General features: G+C 32.5%; 1 protein-coding gene across 1 annotated transcript in view; it reads left to right on the top strand.

Annotated features, from left to right (window-relative positions):
- Window positions 1-6587: 6587 nt before the first annotated feature.
- Window positions 6588-20082, top strand: part of LOC108693515 (trypsin-like) — a 68817-nt gene continuing 55322 nt past the window's right edge. The window contains exons 1-2 of the mRNA XM_018202519.1: window positions 6588-6624; window positions 6682-6767. Of these exons, the coding sequence (XP_018058008.1) occupies window positions 6588-6624; window positions 6682-6767 (123 nt within the window). The remainder of the gene's footprint in view (window positions 6625-6681; window positions 6768-20082) is intronic.

Genomic DNA, 20082 nt, shown 5'->3' with positions numbered 1-20082 from the left:
TTATTATGTATGTTTTTATTATTGAGAATGAACTAATCGCGATTGAAACGTCTATTGCTAGCATTCTTTATTAAAATTTCAACTTAAAACATTTTCGTTTCTTTTTTGTTTTTTTTTGTATTTTCTACTTATCCTGTTTTGTTTTTATATAATAATTTTTGGCTCATAGTCCTCTTTTTTCTTTTTTCTTTTTTCTGAAATTTATAAGACTTATTACTAATTAGATACTTTAAATTATCTTTTCCATTGCCACAGAATATACACTTTTTCCTATGTTCTTCTATCCAGTATTTATTATCTTCCTTTAAGTTCTTACATCTTAATTTGAACAAGGCTCTCACCTCTTCTCCTCTTTTTTCTTCTTCTAATTATCTTATCTTTCCTAAAATATTCTGTCATTTATCTCTTTCCTTATATCTCTCGTTATACCTTGCCTTTTGGGTTTTACCGTCCTCCCATTATCTTTGCATCTTTCTTTCTATTTAATAATTGATCCTCAAAACCTTCCTCCTCATGTATCACTTCCCTTACTTCTATACCCCATCCGTTCCTATTGTAATATACCTCCTCCTTTCTTGTCCGTGTACATCCCCCCAATCATTCTTCTTCTTTTCTTCCCAACTTGCGTTTGTCAAATTTCTTAACCTTCCTGATTTTATTTTATGCTCAAATCTCCTTGTTCTTATTCCCCATCCTACTCTGCGATTATCCATAAAAAGCTCCTTCATGATTAAATACTATGTGCAGAAATCCAAATTAAACATCTTATATATTCATTTTATAATCCATCATAACCTTTTCCAATTCCTCTTTCTCTTCTTAATCTCATATTTCTACTCTATAAGCCAACATTTTGCACAAAATATTTAAATAAGAGCCACCTTCTTCTGAAATCGTTCCTGCATATTCTCTCACTTAAACCCCATACCTTTTTTGCTGTCATTTTATCCTTTCTACTTAATTCCTTAATGTGATCTTTACAGTTGCCCCATCTATTCAAAGTAAAGTCTAGATACTTAAATTCCTGCATTTCTTTTATCTCTTTTTTACCCCATTTTCTCTCTTCCTCTCTTATTACATACCAATATCTTAGTTTTTCCTGTACATAGCTCTAATTTCTTTTCCTCTAAAAATCTCTTAAAAATCATATTTTGCAGGACTTCCCTATTTTTTGCCAATAGAACTATATCCGCATGCGCAAGATTTCAAAAATCCTTTGTTTATCTATATCTAATCCTCCGATATCTCTGCTTCTAAATTTTTCGTCTAAGTCCGCGATGTACAAATTGAAAAGGAGTGGACTCACACATCTCTGTCTTACGCTCTTCGTTACAAAACTTTCAGTATTTCCTAGCTTCGTTCTAATCATTATCTCTGTTCCCTCGTAGGTTTTCTCAATTCTTCTAACCAAGCTCTCTCTTATTCCTTTCTCCCTCAAGCAGTCCCATAATTTGCCTCTGTCCATCTTATCAAAGGCAGCCTTCAGATCCGCAAACATGAAAACTTTATCATCTTCTCCCTTCTTGCTTTCTTCCCTCTGCATTATCGCGAAGATATTATAATTGTCGATCTTCCTCTTCTGAAACCTGCTTGAGTTTCTGGGATCATTCTTTTCTCTTCTGCCTCTTTCTCTAGTCCATTTTTCAGTACTTCTGTACAATTTATATGTTGTGTATAACAATGATATTCCTCTATAATTTGTTGCCTTTTCTTGGTCACTCCTCTTATATATAGGAACTACTATGCTTTTCTTCCAATCTTCCGAAATCTTACCTTTTCTCCATATCTTCATTAGAAATATCAAGTCCAGCTTTTTCCCTGCATATTTCCACGCTTCTGTCGGTATCCCATCGATGCTAGCAGCTTTCCTAAGTTTTATTTTTCTTAGTGCCTTCTTTATCTTCTCTTCTTCCAGCTCTTCTTTTTCTTCTTTCTTCTGTGCTTTCATCCTCTATTTCTCTTTCCTCTCTATCAGCCTCCTCGCTACTCAGTAGTTCCTTAAAATGATTTCTCCATTGCTCTTTATTTATGCTATTTTCAATCTACTTCTTCTGCTCTTCTTCTTATTAATGTATTTTCGTATATCCACCTCTCTTTTCAAGTTCCTTAATTACTTCTCCTCTTTTCTTTTTTCTCTTTGCTTCTTCTTCAGTAATTCCTTAAATCTCCTTTTCTCTTGCAAATAATCTTTCCTTCCTATTTTTCTTTCCTCCATTTCTAGTAGTCTTTTTTACTTCCTTCTTATTTTTTTGATACAATTCTTGTCCCATCAATCCTTGTGTCCTAACTCCTTATTCTTCCTTTTTACTCTCTTCTTTACCAATGCATCATATGCTATTTGTTTAATTTCTTCCCAGCTTTCTTCGATACTTTTCCCTTCCTGTATCTTTTCTTCTTTTCGCTCCTCTTCCTCTATTCTGATATCTTTCAATTCTCTCCATATTCCAGGCTATTATTTCTTCTTTCCATACTCGTTCCGCTTCTGTGATTGAATTCTCTCCTTCTTCTTCTTCTTCTTTCTACTTCCAGAAAGGACAACGACAAGTGATCCAAGTCCACTCTTACATTCACTTTAAAATCTATAATCCTATCCTTTATATCTTCATTAAACATTATGTAATCTACAGCTGCCCCTCGCTCCTATATACGTATATTCACTCTCCTCCGATGTGCTTCCGTTTACAATGTATAAACCTTGGCCTCTAGCGAGCCCTGTATTTCCTTTCTCATATTTTCTATCCTCCTCTCCGCAATTTCTCGCAATTTTTCTTTCATTCTATCCACCTCGCCTTTTTCCCTACTATTCGCGAATGCTCTTTTTTTTCCCTTAGTTAGCTTTTTTTACTCCGCTTCTTGTTTCGCCTTGGCTCCTCTACCTGTCCCTCTGCTGGCTGTACTCATCGACTCCTTTCTCGCCATAATTTTTTTCGCCACGCTCTCTCGCTTATCTATCAGATTATCTATCGTCTACCTCTGCCTCCATTTTCTCGGCTTCCTTATTGCCTACTCTCATGGAATCACACGTCCTAATCTAATTAATTCGCAAAACTCGCCTATTATTCGCTATTTTTTCTCACACACTCTCCGCAACGCCTATTATTCGCTATTTTTTCTCACACACTCTCCGCAATGCTTGCATTCCATTTACGCCATTTAATCAAGTCTATTTAATTCCATGTGTATAAACAGTTATCAGATGGCAAAAGAGTGACAAATTTTCTAATGGAAGCTCTTTCTGAATAATGTATCGAAAATAATTTTCCGTTTTCTAAAATGGAGCGCGCTAGTTTAAAAATATCGTTGGTGCAAGATTCTGTTGCCTCCCGATATGCTTTATGTGTTGCGATTTTACTTGCTACGAGTAGTAATGAATCAAAAGCACATATTTCATATAACGTCATTGTGATTCCTTGTCAGCTTACTGGCTTGCATTTACTTCCGTTTATAATGAGAGGTAAATTTCGTGACGTAGTATTCATTTGTCCAAGTACGACGTCTTAGTTTGCTTTTTTGGAATAAGCTTGGAAAGTTCTTCAGCACACTTGTTCACAAATTTTTCTGAATCTATCAAACCGTATCAGTTCTCGCATATTACAATTCTTTTCAATTGCGTCATCAGAATCATGCAGGTTAAGTTCAATAGCATTATCAGAATTATGTAAGTTTCGCTCAAAAATTTTCTTAATTTCATGCAAATTTTGTTCAGTGAAAGAATCTGTGTTACTTACAGTGCATTCTATTTCATCAACTTTTATCGAAATCTTAACATACATTAAATCGTTACATACATTTTTGCACATATTCATCTAATTGTCTATTTATTTATCTATTTATTTATATTTATTTATTTATTTATATTTTTTTACAAAATGTTTCTCGTTAGGTGCAATGGATACGTCCAATTGCAGCGATCTGTCATTTTTTGTACAAATGTTTCTTTCGTTAGATGCAAGGGCAATTTTTGCATCTAGGAAATATAGACGCTGCATCACAAATTTGTCAATACTCATTGTTCATTAATTGATCTTTAAACTCTATTATTGAGATCGACTTGCGCGCCGAATGCGATAATACTGAATGGGGCAAAAATGGTAGGGATAAACCTCTGCGACGCGGTCATAAATGTAATATCTCTAGATCGAGCATTGTCAGAAATTTTATGAGTGAAAAAGAACGCACTCATGATGATGCATTCTTTTTCGTGCATGCGCGAAACGAGGGAGAACGCACCTGGCCAGCATGAGTGCGTCCTTTTCTAAATGAGGGCTACTCCCACTCCTCGAATGTTCGGTCTAGAGATACTATACTCATGGGCGCGGCGCGGCGTCGAGGTTGTCACATGTGTGGCCGTGTATACGTACGCCGTGAATCTATAATTATTAGGCGATTGTTCGTTTTGCGCGCTAACGGCGATCTTAACTAAATCTGACTTTTGTTCTGTAAGAACAGATAGCATAGTGTGAAATTTGAATGCTCACCGTTTCAGAAAGCAGAGACGTATAGTACACAGGAAATTAATCCACGTTATATATTTTAATATAAATGTTAATGAAAACTTGCGAAAATGTATGCTCGCAAGCACGCACGTATACGATGTACGCGCGCCGACACTCATAGTATAGAGGGTTGGAATCTCAAAATATCACGGGAGTGACGAACCATGAGGTCCTTATTTGTGTTATGAGACACACACACACGCACACACACACACACACACACACACACACACACACACACACACACACACACACACACACACACACGCACGCACGCACGCACGCACGCACGCACGCACGCACACACGCAGATCAGAGAGAGTTGGAGTCATCAAATATTATGGAAATAACAACATTCGACCAAGAATCACATATTCCGAATCGAAAAGCCTGTACTTTTACATGTAAAATCTGGACCTTTCAAGGCTTGTAGCGCAGAAACTCATTAAGTTGTGCCTATTGAAGCATTTGTTCAGAATGAAGAAAATATATCCAAAAATTAGCCAAATTTGCAGAAAGGCAGCATTTTCCATAAGATTAGTGCGAGGTCCTTTAATATTTCTTATTTTTACTTTATATTTTATATTAATTCCATGCTCCATTAAAAATACTAGTTTATATACATTTTACTTTTATTCAATACCATATATTTTAGAAATATAACATAAACGTACTAAACATGTATAATATTACATGACTCTTACGACAATTCAGCACGATAGTTTTTCCTAATTTTTTAATTTTAAAAGGTGTGTAACGTTTTAATAAATTGATATATACATTCGAATGATGTATACATTCATTCTCCGAAATAATAAGTATCAAATTTTTTTCGTATTATTTTACGTACATTTTCTTTAAATTCGTAATAAACTTTTACAAGTTTAAAATGCTAGTAGCATGAAATTGATGAATAAATTTAATTTGTAAAATTATTATTTTGTCAGTTTGATTGTGTTGCAAATACGAAAATGATGCTCAGTAATATATTTTAAAAACTGAAAAATTGTTTGTTGAAAAAAGAATTTATAGTTTCCCTACATCCAACTTTGATCGCAGTTGCCGCACCTCTTACTTACAATCAATTAATATTCTTATATTAGTTACAAACTAATGAAAAATACCGAACTAATGGAAAATACCGAAAAATCGGCTGGAACTGGCTATTAAGAAATATTTTATTCTTGTGGTGCGGTAGCAGCAACTTTAATAATCATTAAAAAATAGATCGGATTTAAGATCGGAACTTTGCGAAATCAATAGAAATCGTTGGGACTTTTGTAGAACAATAGGAAAATGCTAAAATTTTCGCTAGAACTGTCTGTTACTTTACTCTTGATATGCGATGCCAGCGCGCGGATTTTATGATTATTTTAATATATTTAGCGGCCAGAACTATCATTAAAACTTATCAGGAACTATCGAGAACTTATCAGAACTCATCGAGAATTGTAAGATTTCATGGTTTTGAATTGATTTTTTGAATCTTGCCGGGAAGTTAGCACCTCAAATTTTCAAGTGTTATTTTAGTTAAATCAACGGAACCTTATAAAACCTATCAGGAAATATAGAACTATTATGAATGCCAATGAAACTTGTATTAAAACTTGCGGTACCAAAAAATGAAATGCCAACTTCACACAGATTTTTCAGTAAAATTTTTTCAATGAGATACTTCTTAATCCTTCTTATAATTATTTAAAGTGTCCACTGCATTCCTGAAAGGAGAATTTTTTTGATAAAAAAGTTAGTCCTTTATTCTATATAAAAATATATATTTTGATATCTTTTTATATTATACGGAAAATGCAAAGATTGCAAACAGATTTTAAAAAAATATTCTCTGTATCCACTACTAATTCCACTAACATTCGACTACTCATTATAGTATAAAAATATTGACAAAATATATACGTTTATTGTGATATTTGTCTTGAAAACTTATATTTTTGATAACCATGCATATAATGATAAACAAAGATATTCCTATTGCAAATGCCTGTAAACGCTTTGTCCTTTGATAATTTTTGCTGATAACTACTTGTGCAATGCATTGTGTCTAAAACGAGCAGTGCCGTTTTCATCGTTACTATGAATTCTCGCATATTTATTCTTTTCTGTTTCGCGGGTAAGTATTCATATCGCAAATTTTATAAATATTATCTAAAATTATGAAATCTAATAGAATATTTGCATTACGGATCTTTCAACAATGAAGTACTAAGGATCATTAATGGATTAGACACCAATATTAATTTAGTTCCTTATATGGTAAGGATGAAACATTACATATCTATATCAAGTTAATGTAAATAAATGTTAATGTAAATAAATGTAACATTATTGTTCGTAAGTTTGAGATCGCTTATCATATTTTCACAATTCGTGAAAAATTTAAGGACTTTAGTGAAAGTAATCATAAAGAAGTTTTCAAAAATGTTTTAAAAACACTTTAAAGAGAAAAAAATATAGTTTAAAATTGTCATTTGTACTTTGTCTCCGATGATATGATATTTTGTTCCTAAATTATATATTCGCATGTCTGCGAATTTCTCTTTGTTTTTATAAAAATCAATTATTATTAAAGTCGTAACTTTTACTTGTACTATAGAATAAAGAAGATTTTAAGTCATGTAAGTTATTGTAGAGAGTGTTTATGAAGTGAAATACTATATATTGGATTAATAGGACCTAAAAATAAATTTCTTTATATCCTTTTATTTACATTTGTACATTATTTACATATTTACATTTTACATATATCTATGTAAAATGTAAATAAATACATAAATAAATAAATGTACAAATGTACATAAAAGAACTTATTTTTCCTTTATATAGGTCCTATTAATTCATTGTACATTGAGTAAAAAATTCCGGATTGGTGAAATATTTCGAAAATTAAGCATTTCTGAAAGGTTTTCTAAAAATTGTAGGGTTTTAAATGATAATTCTATTCACTAATCTGGTCTGATCTTGTATTCTTCTTATTTTTATTTTTACGTCAAAATGAATTCTTAGTGCAAAAATGAAAATAACAACTTCCATTTGTGTAGTCTTGATTTTAACAAATGTTATCTAGGACATAATTCTGAACAATATTCAAGAGATTTTAATCGTCGTTGGACACTTTGCATAATGCTAATGCCGGTGATACCGTAATTTTCAAGCATTACAATTCAAAAAGTACTTAATGAAATATAACTTTATTATACTTTTTTGAAAAGCTCTTGACACTAGATTCTGGTATAAAAAATAGGGTATTTAAAACAATCAATTTGACCTAACCTTGGTGACGTCATCCAAAGTCAAGAGGATATGATCAATCTTATAGATCGTATAGATCTTTTTAAATCCTACTTTTTGAAACATTTTTCTCAAAAATGCTTTGCTTTCGAGACCAATTAGATCATTTCCAGATTTTTTGATACACTCTGATACATATATACATGATGGATTTTTAATCTTATGTGTTCTTGTATTCTTGTGTGAATTTATATACTATGTAGACCTTAGAAACGCACGCCGATTTTTCAGTCTTGAAACGCTAAACTACCGCAGTAATATCACGAATTAAATTGATTAGCAATTTAACAATTTTGGTAAGCATAAAAAATTTATTAAATTGCTAGTCAATTTAATTCACGATATTACTGCGGTAGAAACATTCGGTGCGCGTTTCTAAGGACTACATACGTAGTATATAAATTCACACAAGAATCATACAAGTATTTAAGATCCAGCTAGACCGTTTAAGGCTTTGATTTCTAGTTAATAACTTAATATATAATCTATATAATTTTAATATCTTAATAATCATATAAGAAGAGTTAAATTTGTAGAATTTAACTTGGTGTTGTTGATATCAAATCTTTTATAAATGATACATAATAATTAAAATTAAGTAAATAACAAAAATGGTACTATTTGGATTTTACTTTTTAATTTGACGGAATTTAACTTGACTTAGTTAAGATTGTAACTTAGTTAAGATTGTACATTTGAGTTTTAATTTTTAATTTGGTACAATACTTTTTTCGAGAAGTAATTTTTGACAGAGAATTAAAGCTGTCATTAGTTTGGAATAAGAGGACTTTCAATAAGAATATTTCTGAAGAAAAATTTTATTGCACTAAAATGTAATTTTACAAAAAAAGGGGGCTATATAAACATGACATATTTCACATATAATTATAATTTCATGTATAATTATATATGTTTATGAATGTTATACGTATTTGTGTATGATTATATATGTTTATACATATTCATGCGTGAAACATTTTTTATCGAGGGCACATAATTTTGTTTTCATTCGATCTCCTTTTGTTTCATATTAAGTTATAAACAAATAAAATGTTACACTCGCTGTGTGTTATCCGTTTCATCAGCCCAAGTGAACGCACACTCCCGAATCGTGGAAATAAAAGATATGTTGGTTAGAAGAAGAGAAATATTATATTGTAACACATTCAACAAGCACGTAGTGCGATGAAATATCGGAGCGATTGGAGCACGTCCGAGCGAAGTGACATCTTAATCGCCAAATCTGTCTGAATCTCCAAATAACTGAATTACTGCTCGTCGCCCAGCGACTCGCTCTTCATCTCTTAGCGACTCGATTCTCTTCGAGTACGGTACGGGTATTGGCACGGCATGGTGCAGGCACTGCTTCTTCCAGATTGTCGTCCCGATCAGAATTTTGATGAGCTAATATTTCTTCTAATTTTCAAAGCTCCTGCTACTGTTTCCCACTCTATTTTGTGCTGCACAAATTACTGAGCTCTGTCTTTCTTAGTACTCATTTCGCTTTATGCGAGGCTCCCGAACAGGACCCCTTTCTGATTTTCCTAAGCAGATGTCTCTCAGAATCAAATTCCAAATATTCTCTCAATCTCGTTGGATTCCTCTCGTTTGATTCTTCTTTTAAACTTTGCGTACTTCTTTCTTCTTACTTCGGATAAGAGTAGGGAATTTGACTTTCTGCAGTAAAACTGCGGGCGAGGCGGTCTTCTTTAAAAAAAGAAATAGTGCGCGTAGTGGCTCCTGAGTTGCAGAATATCTATTATCCCTCGTCGTAATTATAAATAGAAATCGATGATAAACGAATTGTATTTTCATTATCAATTCCTAGCTTAGTTAACAAATATAGTGTATAATTTTGAATCCGTTCTATCTCCTCTTGTTATTAAGAACAAATGTAGATTAAGGTTAAAGATATAAATCGCTTTGTCATTATCATCTTCTAGCTTAGTTAATAATTATATTATAGTGCATAATTTCATTTCCGTTTGATCTCTTGTTGTTATGTATTAAATTATAAGAAGAGATTAGGGACAATTGTAACAATTTTTAGAAATATATATATATTTCTTTATTTATGACATATATGTTTATTTTTTTTAAACAAATGATAATCTAAATTCCCTGAATATAAAAATATAATTATAATAAATTCGACAAATTAGCGTTGTAATACTTGCGCGATTAATTTCAATATTATTATTGAATTGTATATGTTATATTTAATTACAATACTTGTAATTAATAACTTGTATATATATATATATTTCGGCTAACTTTTTAGCCATCCTCAGTACGTACAGATGATTCTATGTGATAAAATAAGTGTTGAGATGTATAAAATTAGGCTACGGTACTCGCATGTTTTTCTTTATTTTTAGTATTCGCAATGTTTTCATGAGAGGTGGTCAATCTTCATTTCTTTGAGAAAATGCAATCAGTTGAATGGATGATTAAGCGTGCCTTTAATTGATTCACAAAGTTTATTAATAAATTTTAAGTATATTCGTTAGAAATAATGATATTATCTCACTTCCATCATCTAATTACCGCCGATACATATGATATAAATAATCAGTCAATTAATAATGTAAGCACTATAATTTGATATATTAAATATATAAAAAAAATTCTATAAATAACATTGTAAAACATTACATGTTTCGGCTCTTGGATTGTGAGCCATTCTCAGATAATATAAAATTCACAATCTTAAAATTCATTTCTATCGTCATAGAAAAATCGTGATGAAAGTTTTCCAATTTATATAACGATATTGATGAATGCTTCACGGAGACCATTTTCATGATATATTATAATCAGCACACAAAAATACAACAGTATAGATAAAAATCAGTATAGATAAAAATTTTTAAATTATTTTATTTTTTTTTCAAGGTCAAATATTTGACCTTGAAAATAATTTTGTCAGTAATTTTCATATTCATAATTAAGGCATCAAAATACAGTAGTTTACCAATCGATAAGAAAATCGGGGAGTTTACCTTTTAGGAAATACACTTTATATATATAATACACAGATTATAAAACTTTATTACATTATTTCGTTTATATGTTATGATAAATAAATTGTGATATAACAGTTTCGTTATTATTATATTAATATTATGTAATTTTTAAATTATGGTTCTAATGCGGTCTCTATCCGCGACATCGCGAAACTATGTGCCAGTCGAGCTTCGAACTGTTGAACGCGACAAAGCGCAACAGCGACAATTTGTATTTGAATCGTGAGGACAAATGAGTATTAATTGTGCTATAGAAAAATATTACTAATGAATTATAGTAGAATTCAGTCGCTTGTATTACAAATTATATCAGTACATACTAAAAAAACTATTCCAAGGAATTAGTGAAGTTAAATATAAAAGTGGTAATTGTTGAGTTTAGCCTTTACACATCCGATGTTGATTATATTCATTCGTGCGTTTTTGCACGAAATGAATAAATTTGATAAAGTATCGCTCTGTAATGAAGATATTAATTGTTACAGTGAAGACTCAAGTTAGGAAATCTGTTACATTGAGATGACATAGAGATAGACATGAGAACATGTAAATGAGATTATAATAAATATTATACTTCATTATTACACAAATTCTTGTTTTAAAAATAAATTCTCTGCTTTATATTTATATTATTTTATATTAATAAGGACTCGAATTGAAAAGTTGAAATGTTTATTATATTCGTTTACATTCATACGAAAATAAAGAGTTTTCTGTGCATCCGAACAGCTGTAGGACTCTAATTTTCTATAATATATTTTTCACTGATAGATTTTTTCGAACCTCATTTTATATATTTGTTTAAGTGGTACTTGCAATAACTGGACATTTTAATTTTTTGGTTGCTTTCCACAGGGAATAGCTACTGTCTGAAAGATTTTCAAGATAGTCCCCAAAGTTCTTATTGATATTTTCTCTTTATTAATCTATTTAACTGCTTGTTGATTAAAAGTCTTTTTATCTGTTGAATGCCTTGATTTCTGCCATACACATCTCGTTTTATTTCTCTCTCTAATTTCTGGGTAACATGTTTCCTGTATTATAATTGTTTGGAGTTGGCGTTTAGTTTTTTGCTACTTTATAAATTGCTTCAGTCAGTATTGTACTTGTTTATTTAGGTATCTTTTCTACAGATTTAAATCTTACTTTTAGATTTATCTCATTTGGTCCAAATCCTCCCTAAATTTATCCTAGTTCGTGTGCTTGTTAGTAAGTGTAGTTCTTTTTTTCTTTCGTATGACTGAGGAATTTAACGTTAGTATCACAGACACATGGTTCGAGGAGAGATCATTTATCTATTTCGGTACAGCATGTTGAAATTCCTTTTGTTATATACAAGTCAATTAGATCCGGCATCCTGTTCTTGTTCATTGGCCAATATGTTTGAGGATAGGAATTCGCATTTATTAAATGTCTTAACTTCTTTCAACAGCACTCTACTCTTTGGAGTAATTAACCGAGACCTATGCTATATGCTTGGTATTGAAGTCTCCTTCGATTATAAAGCATGGTCCCAATTTTCTCAATATTTCCTCGAATTGTATTTCTTTAATGTATTTCTTTAATGTCGAGATGGACAATATGCTGTTACTATATTAAAATCCGTGCTGTTATGTTGTACGTGATTATAGTGGCCTGCAGGAATTTCTTTTTAATTTCCTCCTGCGCAAAGTGCTTTACGTTGTTTTTGACAATAATGGCAGATTCTGCATGAGCTTTATCATTGGGATGAGTCGTATGATATATCTTAAAACCAAACATCTTTAGGTGGCTTTTGCTAATTAAATGAGTTTCATACAAAAACCTTGATTTTTACTGTGTTTGAAATGTCGAATTTTGTGTTAACCAAGTAGCATTTGCGGGAGGTTTTTGATTTTAATTGAAAGAAAAGTGCGGCTGAAGCTCATCGAATGCTTGTCGAAGTTTATGGTAACACTGCTCCAACTGATAAATCGTGTAGGGAATGGTTTCGACGTTTCAAGAATGGAGATTTCAGCGTTGAAGACAAGTCTCGCTCTGGACAGCCAAAAAAATTCAAAGACAAAGAATTAGAGGCATTACTCGAAGAAAATCAGACGCAAGAAGAGCTTGCAGAATCATTGGGGATAACTCAACAAGCCGTTTCTGTATGATTGAGAGCCATGGGAATGATTCAAAAACAAGGAAATTGGGTGCCTTACGAACTGAAACCGAGAGACGTTGAAAGGCGATTTTTCACTTGCGAACAGCTGATTCAAAGACAACAGAGAAAAGTTTTTTTGTATCGGATTGTGACTGAAAATGAGAAGTGGATATTCTACGACAACCCCAAGAAGAAAACATATTACGCTAAGTCTGGTCAATCGTTGCCATCGACTTCAACATCAATACTATGGCCGAACATTCATAGTTCGAAGATCATGCTCTGTATCTGGTGGGACCAAAAGAATCTTGTTTACTATGAGCTGCTGAAATCTGGCGATTCCATTACGGGCGATCGGTATCGGCTACAATTCGTTTGAGTCATACATTGCGAGAAAAACGGCCGGAATACGAGCAAAGACATGATAAAGTTATTCTTCTTCATGACAATGCTCAGCCTCATGTCGCTGAAGTCGTAAAAAAATATTTGGAAACACTCAAATAGGATGTTTTACCGCACTCGCCGTATTCTCCGGACATTGCTCCTTTTGATTATTGGTTGTTCCGAAAGATGCAACACGATTTGGCAAGTCACCGGTTCACTTCTTTCACAGAAATTGAAAATTGGCTCCAAAATCGCCTCCAAAGACGAGTCATTTTTTCGAGATGGAATTCGAAAATTGCGTAAGAGATGGGAAAAAGTAGTAGACAGCGATGGACAATACTTTAATTGATCTGTTCATTCATTTGTTTTGAAATAAATGCAGAAAAGACGAACCAAACTAATTTGTACTCCCAATAAGTTTTCCAATCTACGCTCAGTATTAATATACATTTGCTGAAATTTTTATAACATGTTCCAGATATCTTGATGGCTCATATGTGTTATTTAGCATTTTCTTTGATTTTATTAAGAATGTGATTTTCTCTTTTATTATTCTAGCGTAAGATTCGGAGTTACTTTTTACGTATTCTTTTTTAGTAGATGTTTCATTTGCTGGACTCGTTGTGTCATTCTTGGTTTTTGTGGGATACAGTTTGCTTTGTATATTGGACATTCCTTCCAGTTCGCTGTGTGCTTCCCTCCACAATTAGCGTACCTGCATTTAGCATTTTTTTGGTTTTTTTGTAATCTGAAGAGAGATGTTTCCCACCATATTTAACTTTCCTCTGGCAATAGTTTTGCGTGTGTTCCAGACCCTTTTACATTGTGGTATTTCTTTTTTAATTCGAGTTGGCTCAATTTTGACAATGTAATAAGTGTGTTTTGTCTTATATACTTCCTTGTTATTTGATTAAATGACAGGTCATGGAATAATGGGAGTACTATTTGTTTCCATCAACCTTCTTTTTAATAATTATATTCGTAATTTAGACAGCTTCGTGATTCAATTTCGCAAGTTCTTTTTTAATGTCTTCTTTATCGGTTGTAAGATGTAATCCCCTTATTACTATTTTATCGATAAGGTTTTAATTATTTACGTTACTGGTATGTGGTGATAAACAATATCGTACAAATGGTGGTGGGATTTCAGCTTTTAAAAACTTAATGATTGCACGATAGTCATCACTTCCTGCTGTACTTACTTTTCTCCATTAGCAAGCATTTTGAAGCTTATTCTTAATGTTGCATAATTGTTTCCTCTAAGTTCTTGATTCCATTAACAAATATCGGTGGAGGTGTGATTTTTTCTAGTTTTACATTAGTTTTGTAATTATATATCCCCAGACAGTGCATCGTTCCCAAGCCAGATACCACGACATTATGTCGTGAAAATCCGAACGCGACCGAGTATCGCCGAATTTCGATAGTCCCGGTCCCCACGAGATAGCGTATGTTGGAGGCGAAAAGCATATGCGTGGGGGAACCCGAGCAAAGGAAGCCGAGCTCCGACGCAGGAAGCATTATTTTACGATTATTATAAACGATATTTCTCGTCGAAGCTCTTTTTCCTGACAATCTTCGTACCAGTCAGATCCTAGTTTAGCTAGTATTTCGATCCACTACGATGCTATCGATCCTATTGCCGAATCATAATATGCAGGGCAAGGCGTACCTCTGTCAAGCATTCTCAATACATTTTTCGAACGGCTCCGATCGTTTTTCACTAAGTAGATAAGAACAAAGGGATGGAGCGCGTTCTTCATTGAATGTTTCTAGACCGAAAAGGAAAAATCCATCTCTGTTATCCGTCTTTTCATTAAACGTCCGATAATAGTCAAAGAATTGAGTATTCTCGGCCTCCGCTGAGCATTCTCAGTCGTCGGTCGCCAATACACCAGTGTTTCAGACTCGCCACGTTATCACGATTCGCGCTTCCGCGCCGTGCTATATGACGTGTATCGATGCCGTGCATCCGCGTTCATCGCGTCCGCGCAGAACCTTTCTCCTCGTGCCGCGCCGTCATTGGTCCGCGTAGATCATGCAGCGATATCGCACGTATCCGCGCCTCCCGGAAACCGCGTCTGTTATAACCAGTAATAATTATATCGTATCGCAGCGCTATTTCATCTTATAATATACTATTTTCTGAGATCATATCATTACCTGTAATCATTTCGTGCTGTATTATAATATCATCTCTTCGTTGTAGTAAATTGTCATTGTTTCATTGTTTCATTCAATATTGTACGCGTACTCTTTCACTGTCTAGAACTTTTTCCGTTCCCGCCTTGCATCCCAGCGAGCTGCGGAAATCAGATTGTTTTGCATTCTTTATCTCTGTCACTTGCTTAGGAGACGTTTCTTTATGAGACGTTTCTGATGAAGTTTTCTCTTTATTTTTCTCTTCTTAGATTTTCGCACACTTTCCCAGATTTTCCTCATCCGTTTCATAATTAATTTGTTCATTACTTTTTGTATCTTGCATCGTTTTAACTAGCGTCTCTAGGTAACTAATTTTTTCCTCCGCTTGTTTCCATGCTTTCCATAAAAGGATCTCATTTTGCGTGGTACGAAAGCATTTAATTATCACCAAGCAATAGTTGTCCCTCCCCTCAGAATCCTTAGTAGAGAGTGGATTTCCTGAGTAGATTGTCCAAACTACCACCTGGGGTAGTTATTACCGAATATGTTTTATCCATTGTCTGGTTGTCAGCTATTCTGGTGTACCGATATTTTTCTGTCGGGATTGTTTCTCTTAGCTGACGGATTTCCCGATTTTAAGGCGTCGGGAATTCGCCCTTTCGCCCTGCATGACTTAATATTATATTATGCCCAGGAGGAGCATGATAAGGATGCATACATCAGATTGAGCAGGAATAAATAGCAATTTTCAGATTTTTAATGAGGCTTCTCCGTCAGCAGGGTGAGCACCCTCGAGACCACGTACTATTCCTTGGCTCCCCAAAAATATATACATTTAATTTTAAATGTATTTCTAATGTCGATGTGAACATGTCTAACGACTAATTATCTTAGAATTATATGATTTTTACTGTAGATTTTTATAACAGAATGGCAATGCAATTTCTTAAAAAAAACCATACTTAACAATTATGACATCAATTAAGAAGAGTTGTGCTCATTTAATGAGAAATCACTTAAGGTTTTTGGAAATGCACTTGCATTTATTTATTTATTAAGAATAATTGGACTTAAATTTATGTGGATTATTCTAAAGATGGCTATAAAGAAGCCAAAACGTTGATCAATTATTGTATGTGATATAAATAAATAGAAAGAATTGCTTGCTGTTTACCCAGATATTCGGCTTGCTATCACTCAATCATTATATGAACTCGACCTTCGTTCCTACCGTGGAGGGACAGGCCCCTGCATAGAGCACCTTTAACTCGACCACTATGAAATTATTACCTTACAACTGTCCAAAAAACAAAAAAATATCTGTTTCGCTATGACGACACTCGAACAAACGGCGCCCAGCTCACAGAGGCTCGGGGCCCAATGTCCTCGAAGATTGTAGCATACAGCAATTCCGACGACATACTCACAAAGAAATCATTTAATTCGCGCTACTTACGTCTGAGGCCAAACCGTGCGCCCGCAAAAATATCGTCGCGGTACTTACTCACAATTTCGGGCCCACTTCTGATTTCTATTAGCGTATATATATTATGTATAAGGATACAGGTAATCAAAAGATTTGGATTTTGATGAAGCCTTTAATTTCTCTCTTGTACACATCGATCGTTTCACGCGTCAGAATTGGTCTGCTCCGGAACATGGTTTCATCCAATTATACTCTTGCCGACGACTTTCGTTGCGAAATTCCATGTGGACCAACAACGATTCGGTACATCACTTGCTCTGACTTTAACATGCGAGAAATAAACACAAATATCGGTACCTTTACAGTCAGGTTGTGAAATCCGTTACCTTTAGATAGTTCTAGAGAATTCGTCGACAAATATTTAAAAAATATTGTCTTATTTCCACCATATTAAAAATTACTCAATATTAAAAACTACTACCCTATACTTTTCCAACCTAGGGATGTTTTACTTTCCACACAAAGGGAGATCCCAAGCCACCTCTTTACGGGCATGCTTACGGGCATTCAACTTTCTACGCGAAAGGAGGTCTATCTTACCTCCTCTCTGCCCAGAATTGGGTAATCTACCAGCGACAGGAAGATATTACAATGCTATGCATAATATGCAGAAAACATGCAGAAAATGCAGAAAACCTATGAAATCCATTCTAAAAACTCAATCTAAAATAATCTATAATTGGACTATATAGTCTTATTCGTCGGCTTCATTGAATGAGTTTTATTAATACACATATGTATACATATAGGTCGATATTCATAGATGGTTTTATTTGAGACTGTCTTAAGTATAATCTTAAGATGTCATCAGTTAATCAAAGGGCAACATTAATATCTTAAGATATTACTTAAGATGGTCTTAAAATATAAGAACCGACTATAAATAAACCTAGAATACCTCCTATAGATACAAAGAAATTAAAATATGAGCTATGAAGAACGATATTCACAATTTTACGTTTTATGTTTCATGAACACATGTTTGTATTTTATCTTATATGCAAAATGGTTATAAAATATAATAGAACGATAAAAATTGTGACTGCGATGCGAGCAAGCGACTACATTTTATGCTCTAGTCACATGCGCATGCGTTTTAGGTATTTTTTGCTGAAATATAGAAGGCACGAAATTTGATTAATGAGTTTACAACATATTAAAAATAATAAAAAGTGAAAAGATTAGATAGATCCTTATGAATTTCTTTTCTTCTTCCTTCCTTTTCACTCTATCATTTTTTGCTAATAAAACAAAGCTACACGGAAAAAAAATTAATTGGTACAGCAAACCTATATTTACTACGCGAATTCAACATCGATAGTTAAGAAGATTTGTTGGTTCAACAAGTCGCTAATGTTATTCAGCTATCAATCATTTTAACATAGAAAATTGACTGTCTGTATATACGACTGTAGATTTGTTGAATCAGTGAAGTTTTCAGCTGTGTTTTTTCCGTATATATACAGTGACTCGCATTAATATTCGGATATCATAATAATAGAGAAACTATTATTTTTGAAATATAGTTTTTATAGGATTAAGAAATTTAATAATTTTTTAATCATTGAAAATGCTCATTATAAATGTAAAAAACATTAATTTTGTTTATTTAACTAATGTAGTTTTCAATGTAAAAATATTAAATAAGTTAATTCTTAATTTTAGAATTGCAAAAATATAACACTCAATATATTTTATATTTACTGACTCTCGGAAATCAAGTTAGTTTATTCTTTACTTGTTTACCATGAAGTAAGTCATACAAATATGTGACTTATTTCATGAATTGAATTAACTTAATTTTCCCAAGATCACACAAGTTAATAGTGAAAATGGAACGTAAAGGTAAAAATAATTCATTTGATGAATGCCAACTTGTTATTTTTCATTATGAAAAAGACAAAGCATATCAAGAAATCGGTAAATTATAAATCAATAATAAATTTGAGTAAGAGTACAGTAGCAGATATTGTAAAAAGATATGTTCGTGAAGATCGCATTGAATCAATACCTTAGAAAGGACATCCAAAATTCTTGACTCACCAGATAAACATAAAATTATTAGGAAAATAAAAGTAAATCCTGAATTAAATACTACAAAATTGAGCTGAGAATTATACGAAGAGACTAACAAGAAGATACATCCTGATACAGTTCGTCGAGCATTAAAAGAAAGTGGTTACAACGGTAGAATTGCTAAAAACCTTCATAAATAAAACGAATCGGAAGAAAAGATTAATTTTCTCTAAGGAATTTATTTCTAAAGAACAAATATAGTGGAATGACGTAATATTCACTGATGAGAGCAAACATTTTAACATTTTTAGATCTGACGGACGGAAAATGATATGGCGAAAAACAAATGAAGAATTCAAACTGAAAAATTTGAAACCAACTACGGACACACGGTGGAAGTTTAATGGTTTGGAGTTGTATTTCAAATAAAGGAGTGAGTGAATTAGTTTTTATTGATGGAATTTTGGATAAAAATAAATATTTAAGTATTCTAAAAAATAATTTAATAAAAAGTGCTAATAATATGAATATACGAGATAGTTTCAAATTTTATCAAGACAATGATCCAAAACATAAGTCACGAATAGTGCAAGAATATTTATTATACTGTCCAAAAGTATTACATTCTTCACCACAGTCATCAGATTTAAATCCTATAGAAAATTTATGGAATTTATTAGACCATAACATTCGGATTATGCTTACAAGATCAAAAGAAGAATTAAAATTACGAATATTAAAAAAGGAATGACGCGCATTACACCAAATTATTTAATAAAAATTGTTTCTAACATGCCTAAACGTTTGCAGCTTGTTATTAAACAAAAAGGTTATCCAACAAAGTATTAAAATTATCATTTCGTTTATAGAGATTTATATTATTATATTATATAAATCTTGTTAAATATCCGAATATTTTTGCGATACCAGAAAAATTCTTAAGCAAAATTCTGTTTATAGTTTAATATATTTGAAACTGTATCATATAAATAGTAATTATAGAAATAAAATTTATATTTCTAATAACTATAATGAATTTTTCAATTTAAAACAAAAACCGTAAATTTCTTATAAAAATTCCAATAAAAATTATGTTTAGAAGGT

The sequence above is a fragment of the Atta colombica genome, unplaced genomic scaffold, assembly GCF_001594045.1.
Source record: "Atta colombica isolate Treedump-2 unplaced genomic scaffold, Acol1.0 scaffold90, whole genome shotgun sequence".
Lineage (NCBI taxonomy): Eukaryota > Metazoa > Arthropoda > Insecta > Hymenoptera > Formicidae > Atta > Atta colombica.
This window is presented reverse-complemented; position numbering and strand designations above follow the sequence as displayed.